The following is an 11758-nucleotide window of genomic DNA, read 5'->3' as shown; positions in this document are numbered from 1 at the left end:
AAAACAACAACACGGCAATGGCCGTAATCCAAGATGGCCAAATCGAAATCGCCAAACTCAAGGCTTCAAACATTAGTCCACAAACCAATGGGTGACGTCACGATGACTACGTCCACTTCTTATATACAGTCTATGTCTGTTACTCTGCGCCCACAATGGGGGGGGGGGACGACAACAGTTTGCGTTGTGTTTGGCTAACAGCTAACAAAATGGACAGTGTGTTTTTCTAATAGTTAACATAATTACCAATACAAATACTGCTGCACACCTCTCGGCTGCTGCTCTCAGGTTCAGTGTATTGTATGAAATGTCTTATACTTCAACCTTTTTGAGTTTGGAGTGCGCTTACAACGCCTTAGAGGGCATCACTGTCTAGACTGGGGTTAGCCAATCGTGGGTTGTCTTCATTCAATCACACAATACAGCAGTGGTCATACAACACCTGGCCCAGATCGGCACTCTAATGGGCGCACCTTTCAAGCTTTTGTTGCTAATGTTGAATCAAATAACTGAAATATGTAATGTAATATGCTGTACTAGCCTGTTCTCACTTCACTCTATGCGGCCGTAGTTATGCCGGGAGTGAAGATGGAAGTGATGTAACACAGTTTAAAAAGCAACAAATCTGCAAAGGGTGGTGGTAGGGGTGGATGGATGGGAGCATCATTGTCTCAGGCGTATGGCCACAGACCAAACTGACTTGGGCACCGAGACTATACATTTTTAACAGAAATACTACTGCAATACTAAATTGCAGTTCCATATACCTTTGAAGCACATTCTAAAATGAATAGCTTTATCCTAATGAGCAACTGAAGGCAGTCCTTGACGATAAAAATAAGGAATCACTTGAGGCAGACTTCACTGGCCATTTTAAAATAACAGGGGTTTTCAATGTCACTGTGGTCCAATTCTTTTCAGCCTATATTTGCAAATTGGCACCATTAAAATTATGCCCAAACAGCTATTAGCAGCTCCTGTTTGTATATTACCCATGGATGTACAGAAAGCTGTCACTGGATGACTTTGATACTGAAGAGACTTAAAAACAGGATGATTCACAAGCAAATTCAGAAGTCTCTCTTTTTCTATGATATCCAAGCCTCTATTCCCAATGGAAATAGAAAATGTAAGTCACACTGAATTTAAACGTGTATCATGTCTGTGTGTTCATAATTGACTGAGTAACTTTCTTTACAGGATTAGGTACCCTATAGTGCTGCAGGATTGAGTCCTAAAACCTCCTCCATCACCATCTGGTACACTGCAGCCACTGCCAAAGACGAGGGAAGATTGCAGCGCATCGTTTGCTCTGCTGAGAAGGTGATCGGCTGCAATCTGCCGTCCCGCCACCACTCGTACGTCTCCAGGACCCTGAGGAGGGGGAAGGGTTAGATTGTGGCACACCCTTCTCACCCTCGACACAAACAGTTTGAGTCACTTGCCCTCTGGCAGGAGCCAGAAAAACAGCTTCTTCCCAACTGCAGTTGGGGTCATAAACGAGGCCCCGAACCCCCCACTCACTCACTCGGAATCAGAACAATCATTTACATATCCCTGCAGAATTGTCTACTTTAAATACACTTTAAAGACACTTAACATTTAACATAAGACATATCACCCCCAAAAAAAACTGAAATGTGTCAGCACTTTTGTGTTTCCAATTCCATAGGCTTGAAGTCAATGGGTTTTTTGAATGGGTTTTTGTTTAGATGCCTGAAATAAGGTCCGTAGTTAACAGAGCTAAAGAGATTTTAAAACTTTGTTCTAGAAAATACGTCACTAAATACCCCACTCTTTAGTTTTCAAGCTTTTGCGCGTCATAAAAAAGGCGGTTGCTAACAAGCGGCCAAATGAGACTACAAAACGTCACCAAGCCAAACACAAGTTTGTCTTTAGTTTCATGGTGGTGAAGTGAAGTTGTGCAACCGGGGTGGTTTGTTTACTGCCTGACGTTGGCTTTTTACCTCTGACAATTTACACTTCAATCTTTGAAAACCCCGGCGTTACAGTATTGATTTTCTTTCAGTAGACTAGTCGACTAGTTGTTCACCGGAGAACAAATGAACACACAGGAAAGTGTCTCGACAACAACAAGTGTCCAATAAAGATTTGATTAACGTGAGCATGAACATTACCAGCACTACCATGGCAACTTCCTCAAATTCCTGCTGGTCTCTGAGAAATCACTGACTCCGCCTATTTAGGAAAACTGTACATTTTAGAGAAACGTTAAAGAGAACAACTTCGAATTTACAGGCACTGAGGCGCCACTGGTCTGAAAAGGTCCTTCAGACAAAAGACAGGATTACTCTGACACATACATTATGAATACATACAGTATGGAGACAAAAAAGACACAGTGACTCAAATTTCTTTATATGTACAGTTGACATTTATAGAGCCAATATAAAACCACTGTGGTACAGATCATTTATAAAAACTAAACCGTAACAACGACAAGATAAATAGTTCAGAGTCCTGATCAGTAAAAATATCTTGGTCCCCTTTCCAGCGTCAGAGATGAGGCCGAGGCAGAGAGTGACTGCTGATGGTGGTGGAAGATAAATGAAAGTTTTATTGCTTTCACAACTGCATGTATCCTCCGCTAGACTGGACCTATTTCACAGGCGGGAGATTTATCCCGGCCAAGTTTTGTACAAATAAATTAACTCTTCGGTCCAACACCCAGTGTATCCAAAACTCCTCCTCCTGTTGAATACTTGGGCCATTTTAAAAGAGCCCGGGAGTATTGAGCCTACAATAATTTTACTGGCATCGGTTTCAGTGAGTGTTTCATTATCTCGTTATGTCTAAATGCTGCTTTGGGGGGCGTTTCCACCCCAACTGAATACAGTCCTGAGGGAATAACTGGATATTAATACTGAATTTTAATTTTAATTTTAATATTCGCCATATTCATGTGGATGTCCAATCAGTTTTGATGGTAAATGGAAGCAAAAAATTCCTCAGTGCTATAATGACCGAAAAAGCGGAGTTCTCCTGCTCGCCTGCTTCAGTAGAATACATTTACCATCAATACTGATTGGATATCCACATAAAAAGGTGGGGAATTTTCCTTGTTGAACCTCGAATGAATCAAGGAACCATATTGAGCTTTGAATCCTTTCCTCTTAACACACAATGCCTCCAATTTCCTGCTTTTGAATATGATGTATATGATTAAGAACCGGTCACACCAGAGAGCGATTGAAGAAAGTCATTTTTCTAATAGGCGGTGTAGGGACTGATTGCAGGGTTAAGTGGTGAACAACTGCATCTTGCCGGCGAACCACTGACATGCTTGCCAGCTGGGAACATGCTAGCTATTGCCAATCGTATATTATATATTTTCTCCTTTCCCCATGAAATGTCGTTATCAAGAATGAACATCATTTCATTCAGTCAAGAGTTTTTGAATAGGGAAAAAGCTAAGTTTCTAACTGTCAGTTTGCAAGCTCCTTAGCCTGGTTGCTAATGGGTAACACCAATAAGGTAACGCAGTTTTTTTGTGCCATTTTTTGTGTCTGCTGTCAACATACCCTCCCACTTCAGAGGGGCAGTTAATACTCCGACAGAGAATAGTAAAGTAAAAGTGGATTGCAATTGGTCAACAGAGTCCTATCAGATTTGATCAGAATGACTTCGCCCTCCACGGAGAATCTACTAATAGTTCAGATTACATTGGAATAAATGGACTTCGTCACAAAATGTTACAGTTCAAAAGGCTGATGTGAACGGGCCTTTAGTGGTGCATATCCCCCTTCACAGAAACACTGATCCGTTGCATCCCGCAATCTCTTCATTTCATGAGGATGTTTTACATTCTCTAAATTAGCCCATGGTTATGTACATATTGTCTAAAAAACACTGTTACATTAGTAATTGTCGAGGAGCAGCTCCAGTCGAGCTGGGAACACACTACATCATCAGATCTTCCTATTTCGGGCAGTGCTAACCACCGTGAGGCCCACTACGCTACGACATCATGAAATGATCAGGCTTAATACACTTACAGGAGAATACAAGGTCCACACAGTTACAGGCCTTTCACTCCTTCCTCCATCTAGGTTACATTTCCCTCAAACACTGCAGGCTGGTAGTCCCGTTCCCTCATGTATAAAACCATCAGTGTGAGGGGTCGGCAGATCAATACTGACAATTACAATACTTCAGAACTGGCTCTGAAGACGACGTTCTGTTGTCATCGACATAAGATCACATTATGGGCTTCTTAGAGTGTACTGCCACTGGAGTAGTACCAAAAAGTTTCAAGCTTCATTGATAATGTTGACATTTGAATTTTAAATTAACGTTTCAATGCTGTGCAGCTTTTCTGTTTTTTTTTTAGAAAACAATTTTCAATTTTCCACTTTCATACAAAAGGAGGTTTGCTGCACCCACATATATTAAAGGGGTCTAACAGCACCATAAATTACATTTATATAACCAATATCATATTATATACAATATTATATACCAACGAAGATGAAACTTTTTGTTTGTCTTTAGGGTGATGAGGTCATCAAATTAGATGACTGATGGATCCTCGAATTTTAATTAAATTATATTCGGTTTAGCCCGAACTGCTACTAAAGCTTGCTGGTGCTGCCATATTCTGTGTTAGTCGTTCTAAGATTAGTTGTTTTTTAATGTGTGTGAATGCCTTTCCAAAGCAAGCATATAACTTTGTCTTTATAAATACAGCCTCCATCTCGGCTCTGTTTCTCAAATCTGAAAGAGCCGGGTTCAGGTCTCGGGTACAGGTTCTCTCTCAGTTTGAGCGGAGACCGATTGCGGAGCGACAAATAGGAAACCTGGTAAAGTCGGAGGATCCTGCTCCACACGTACTGCTGCTCTAATTCTATCCAACTTGCTGCGATAATGAGACTAAAAGTGGTATAGTGTGCTCCCAGCACTGGTTGTGAACTTTAAATACATGGGAAATAGAATTTGAATGTTTGATATTAGAGGAGAAATTCCTAAAACAATATTCAAAATGATATTCCCTTGTGATGAAATAACACTTTCAAGCTCATAGCTTCTTCACAGCTGACAGCTGTGAGGAAAGTATTAATACTGGTGATGTAGATGTGGGGTTGACACTTGATTGGATACAGTAGCACAGTTCAGATGGGACCAGGCGTAATACAGGTGTCATGCTTGTGATGATATGAGGTTAGAATGGGTGTCGGCCTCTGCTAGAGTGGTTTGGTGGAAGTTGAAGAAAGATCTTCGTCATTCGGCATTACGTTGTCTGGACGTCCCGTTAATGTCTGGCACACACAAACTGCTGGGTTTGACCTTGTTGCTGTGTGCCTGTTTATGCAAGTATGTCCAAACATTTGTGTGTCTTCGTGTATATGAGAATGTCCGTGTGTTCTGCGTAAGGATCAGGTGTGTTCTTATCACATTGCTGCTGGGTGGAAACTTCATCACGTCACCTCTTTCATGTTTGAACGCCAGATAAACAATTAAGTGGTTTCTCTGGGTCTGTTTTCTTTGACAAAGCTTGCTTTTTTTTAAAAGATAAAAGTGATATTGACCTTTTTATCTGACACCGGGTAAATTACTCCCATAATGTTGGAGACTGTTTAAGAACTAGAAAGCTGGTTGAGCAGAAGACAGCCGCTTCCTGTTGCAATTTCTGGAGATACAAAGTTTTCCCCCCAAGGAGCAACGGTATACAACTTCTTTATGTGACTGCTGATGTCCGTGTAGAAGTATATCCTGCATCACTATATGGTTGTGTGTGTGTGTGTCATGGTATCTGGAGCTGCAGTTCCTCCTCCTCCTCGTCCATGTCGCTGGTCGGAGCGTCCTGGTTTTCCGGACTGAACCGAGCCGATCGCATCTTCCCAAACAGACCGGGACTCTGCTGCTGCCGCCGCAGTCTGAGCAAGAGAAGAGAGAGAGAAAGCGAGAGAGAGAGAGAGAGAGGTGTTAAAATAGCATTACGATGATGAAGAATATGACAGTATTGCCTATCATTTTTATATTAGACACACTGTGTCTGTGTGTGGGTCTGTGTGTGGGTGAATGTACACAACAACTACATGTGCATGAACAGCAAGAGAAAGGAAAGCCAAATACGAAATAGCTTCAAGATGTAACGAGAGTAAAGAGTGACACGCATCAGGGGGCGAATGAAGTGTCGCAGGTCGGCGGTTCTGGATACACCACTGTTCTGTTTGCCCAGCGTAGACGCAGAGCAACTCCCTAGAAGAGCAGTAACTTCATCACATTCGTCTCCGAGTCGAAACATCCCCATTAACTGTACTTCCAGATGCCCCAGCCCTGAACTCACACTTCGACAGGTGTAGAAACACCTGCAGTTCGCGGCTGTCAGAGCCGGACCGGGGAAATTATTCAGGTGGGGTCTCTAACCTCAACCAAGGCCAATCTCCACACATTCACAACAGATCACGTGCAGGACTTAAACCGTATTTTGTTCTGTGTATTGTTAATACCAGGGACATATCTTTAACTTTTACTGCACACAGAAACTGCTTCAGAAAACATCCAAAAAATGTTTCCAGATAATTGCACCTCCATAATTAAAGCTACAGGTATAAATATTCCTTTATAGTTCTGTTAGTGTTTCTAAGTCATTTCTTCAGAGCTCTGACTGGACTTGTGTCAATCATCATGAAGCTGTGGTAGCTCTGAGTAACTGGAGCTACAACATGTTCTTTGTGGAAGTTTGTTTGTGAAGTTTGGGAGTTATTGACGGATAAGTACTGATTACATTGTGAAGCGCATTTGTGCTTTTTGTCATCCGTCATCATCATCAAAACAAACTGGAGAGTGCGTCCCAGTGGTTTTCTGATTGCCCATCGATCCTCAGTACTTGGACAGTGCTTGTGCCCAGGGAAAAAAACAAAAAAACATTCACTTGTGAAACTTGAATTCCATTCACCTCACCGTTTCATTCACCCCTATACCTTGACGCACTCAAGGTGTGTTACGTCATTTATACGCCTATATGCGTTGCCTTTGAAGGCCTTTACACACCAGAGGCGTGATGAATAAACAACATGAAAATGCGAAACGCCGAAAATATTTATACCAGCAACAATGTAAAGCACTTGTTAAATAAATAAAAGACTGAAATATATTCACGCAGACATAGGACCAATTACCAGGATCCTATTGGACCCAGAGCAGCGTCTGGCAGTCTCTCTGAGGTAAACTCTTGTACAGCCAGAGCTGCGATAACTACTTTGTCAATTTCCTTTTTACCAAAATGCTTGTAGTGAATCTGCCTCTGGTAAACAGTTACGCAGTGTATATGTCGAGGGCTTTAATTGTGAAGGGTAAGAACAGAAGGAGTGGATCTGGTCTGCGCTGCCTTTCTCAAGGTTGAAAGGAGTGATAAAGTTTGCCTTACTGGTTCGCACTACGGAGCCTCCGTGTTCTTGTATTTTTAAATATGATTGGTTGATGCCGTTATTTGCTATGCAAAAGCTCAGAAAATCGGCCTCGTTCCCAAAACAATTCTGAGGCTTTTCTACTGTGTAATATTAACGTTCGGTGTGAACGCACTCGTTAGAAAAAAAATGCATATTGACATGCAAATTAATCGCACAAAAAATGAAAATAAACCCTGTGAGTAACGGCCTTGTTAGCAGCTCTGTAAGGCTGCACATAGCCATAGCAAACACTAGCGTCAGCATAAACTACAGTCTTGGAACCAATGATGCCACCAGATTTAAAGTCATTAGGATTCCGTCTCTGGGGACCATGAACAGTTTTTAAATTTCATGGCAACCTTAAAATATTTGCTGAAATTTTTCGGTTTGATCAACCGACCAACCGTCCAACCTGCATTGCCATCCCCTAGAGCCCCACTGTTATCAAGTAATACCAGAGTTATGGCAGGCTTCCACTCAAATAGCTTAGAGGGGTACAATGCATTGGTACATGGGTATGAAAATCAGTACTGAATCTAGTTCAGCATTAGAGGTTAACATCATATAAATACATGGAGAATACACTTTACCGACTGACTAAAGCTAAAGTAACTGACATCTTTCATTTCTCTGGGTCTGTTTGTGCTGAGGACCAGGCAATATGTGATCTACATGCCAGAGTTGATTTCAATGAGCCACAAAATGAAAAAATAAAAGATTTAATTTCACCCTGAGCTGTGTGCATTTCCAATTGATTAAAAAAAGGCAATGACTATTGATTGTTTTCCAAGATGCAAGCTGGGTCTAACATGAAACAGACCCTGAAGATAGATTTGGCCACACTTGATTCTTCCCAGCGTAATTTTTTTTTGTCTTGCTATCCTCGTTTTCCCCGAACGCACGAATCGTCAGGATGGTTTGAGGCAAGCCAAGGCAGAGTCAATTCAAATCCTCTTATGCATTTCAGTTGGCGTCTTCCCTGATCCAAGACTGTTTGAACGCTCTCTGAAGATGCTAATGTATCCCAACTCATTCTTAACCTCGTCTTGACAAGATTCCCTTATGCGTCCCTCACATGACCTTACCTTAACCACAGATAGAGTGGTCCCTGGAAAACAACTGGTCTGATTTTAAGTTCATAACTTTGCACAAATGGAGATGAAGCTCTAAGAAATAAAGAGAGTGGAAACTGTGTGAAGAGGATCTAACTGAAGTGTATTGTTGTTTAGGTATTCTGGCTGTCTGTTACTACCTCAGAGGAAAGCTTTAATTACTGGTGGACTCAGGGGTGAAGGGACCGCCCCCTCGGTGCCCCCATGATCGAAAAAGAATAAAATAAATGAAGCATAAGTGCCCTCTTGGATGGCCCAGTGGTGGATGAAAAACATAAAGTGCCCTCCAGGGTGCCCTTGCAGCGGAGAATCGTGCCCTCGCAGGCCAACTCTGGCCTGCTGCCTGTTTCTAAATAGCCTGTGGTGAATTTACAAAAATAAACTGGAGCATGGCTTCAACATATTTCTTATATGTAAATTGAACATGCTAGTTAAAACACTAGTAGTTGATGAGTCTAAATTTAGTGAAATTATCTCTGTCTTGACCTCTTGGCACAGAAGCCAATATTTCACCGTTTCTGCCCGTTCTGTTTGTTGCGTCTTCACATTAGACTTACAGATTTACATCTTACATTTGCATCGCAGTCTTTGAAGTGGGCCCAAAGGCCATGGACTAAAACAAATATGGCAATTAAAAGAAATCGGCCTGTTTTAGCTTTACTTATTCAGAGATTCTCCACGTAACATAATGTTATTATAAGTCTGCACTCAGGCCATGCTCTGTTTTAGAGTTTTAAAGTATTGAATCAATTTGAATTACACTCGAGTTAGATTGTTTACAATGTGTGGGACACTACATCAGTGAAAGCCTGAGAAACCCTTGACAGGAGACTGAATAAACACCAGAAATACGATCAGCTGTCTAGGAACGCCTAAACCGTCACAGCATCCACTGGGAGAGAGGTCAAAGGCCATCCACCAGGAGACAGGGGACGGGTGGAGGATGATCAGGGAGGACATTCATATCCACCCAAAGTTCACTAGATCATCACTAGATTGGATCTCCCACTTTCCTTTGGTTCATCTCTTCATTCATTTCTTTTTACTGTTTCCTCCAACCCCAATATTTCCTCTCCCACAGCACCTTTTGATCTTCTCACCTTCTTCCGCTCATAATCTCCTCCCTCCTTTTTTCTCCCTCTCTCTCTCTCCCCCTCTCTCTTTCTACTGTTGTCCGACATTTGTCGGTCAGCGGAACGGGGTTAGGGTCATAGCAACTGGTAGATAAACCATTGTAACATTTGGACCACAATAACAGCCCAGCCACTAAAAGCTTTTCTATTGAGCCTACAAACACTTAGCGAAGCGACGGACACGAATGACTATCAATCTATAGAGAAAGACAGGAGGAAAGAGAGAGTGACAGAGAGTCAGGGGGGAAAGAAAGAGACAGAGATGCCCGCCAACCATTTGTTTCAAGCTGTGTTGTGGTCACTCTGTCAATGAGCAATGAGGAGAATCGATGGCTTTTTCAAAAAAAAAAAAAAAAAAAAGAAAACACCTGCAAAGAGCGACAGTGTGGCCGCGATGCACCAGATCATTTTCCACTGATGGAAAGTCGAGCCACTGCTGATTGGAACGCAGTGTGTGTGTGTGTGTGTGTGTGTGTGTGTGTGTGTGGACTTTGCGGTTGCCAAACAGTTTTAGTGCTCCCACAAGGGACAGCTGTGTCTCTCCGGTAGGGCTCAGTCATGGCAGCATTTAAAATGGTGTGATGGTCATTTCAGTAGAATCACCCGTAATCATTAGATGCGAAAAATAAAAACTTATAGGGTCATACTTTACCGTGGGAAATCATATCGGTGTTTAACAAATTCCATTTGCCGAACTCCATATGGTTGAAAGCCCTGGGAAAAGCTACTTTTGGAATATTTTATCACCGATTCTGAAATACAAGAGACCGTTTACAGAGGAATGGTCAAAATCGATGCAGCGGTTGCCGAGGTATCCTTATGGTCCCCAGTACAGTTCAAGCTGCAGGGCACTGGATCCTACAGTTCACATGATGCAACTCAAACTGTCATGAGACCCTCCTGCCTGGTAAACAGCCACAACTCTCAAGACTCCACGCCCAATGTTAACAACACAGGCTTTCATATTAAAACTCGGAGATGACCCTGAAACCCAATAGTTCCAACGGCTTGCGCCACACCGCTGCGGCTTTTCGTCACAGCGAATACCCAAGCTTTGCTCCAGGGGCCTTTATTCTCTTCTGGCACAGGCCTAAGTCTGGTCTCACTGCAACAACATTTCATTTCACAATTCATTTAGCCTCACAGTGAGCCTGGCAGCTGCAAAGAGGTTGTCAGCTTTACATCTCACACACACACACGCACACACACACACACACACACACACAAACATCTCAACATGAGCAGCGGCGCTCTTTTCAGACACGGTCATCCCTACAAAACCCCACCCCGAAAGTTCCTGCACTTTCTGAAAGTACTACCCCAGACTAGGGCCTGTTTGGGAGGCAAATGTCCCTGGAACTTAATTTAGACCCAGGTCCCTACGGTCCTTGCGGCCCCTCACAAGGTTCCTAGTCCCTGGGGAAAGTTCCTTCAAGCGAAAAGGGGCTTAGGATACACACACACTAAATGACACCGCACTTACAGTACAGGCTGTCACACACACACACACACACACACACACTTTCCCGTGTATGCTAACATGTGTCAGTGGCACGTGGTGCAAAACACGCTGACAGGACAAGGTGACGTAGTCAGCACAGAGCCATCCATCAATATGACGCGAACACACACACACACACACACACCTAGTCGAGCAGTCTCTTAAATTACACCCTCCACAAGAACACACTCACATTTGTGTCAGTTCCTGAAGCCGTTACCATGCCGACAGGTCCGTCAAGTCTCCACAGAGCAAAGCAACGCAACAGAGCTCTCTGTTACCAGGGTAACCCGCGACTGGGAGCGCTGCGATTGGCTGTCGGGGGGGACGGTAGCGACGACGTGGAGAAAATGGAGAGAATGCAGAGAGAGAGGCAGAGAGCAAAGAGCTGAGGACTCTGCAAAGCTGATAGAGTGGGAGAGCTAAACTGAACACACACACACACACACACACACACACACACACACACACACGGATCTGACGAAGCTAATCTCTGAATAGTAAGAGAAGTGAGTGCTGAGGCTCACAGTGAGCCTGGCAGCTACGAGTAGGCCGTCAGCATCACGTCACACACACACACACACACACACACACACACAC

At 43.1% G+C, this 11758-nt stretch overlaps 1 protein-coding gene across 1 annotated transcript in view; it reads right to left on the bottom strand.

The window, feature by feature from the left end:
- Nucleotides 1-219: 219 nt before the first annotated feature.
- ccdc102a (coiled-coil domain containing 102A) overlaps nucleotides 220-11758 on the bottom strand; it is a 60113-nt gene continuing 48574 nt past the window's right edge. The window contains exon 10 of the mRNA XM_031848237.1: nucleotides 220-5894. Within this exon, the coding sequence (XP_031704097.1) occupies nucleotides 5762-5894 (133 nt within the window). The 3' untranslated portion in view covers nucleotides 220-5761. The remainder of the gene's footprint in view (nucleotides 5895-11758) is intronic.

The sequence above is a fragment of the Anarrhichthys ocellatus genome, unplaced genomic scaffold, assembly GCF_004355925.1.
Source record: "Anarrhichthys ocellatus isolate YVR2014 unplaced genomic scaffold, GSC_Weel_1.0 scaffold8, whole genome shotgun sequence".
Taxonomy (NCBI): domain Eukaryota; kingdom Metazoa; phylum Chordata; class Actinopteri; order Perciformes; family Anarhichadidae; genus Anarrhichthys; species Anarrhichthys ocellatus.
The sequence above is the reverse complement of the archived record's forward strand: the minus strand, read 5'-3'. Positions and strand labels throughout refer to the sequence as shown.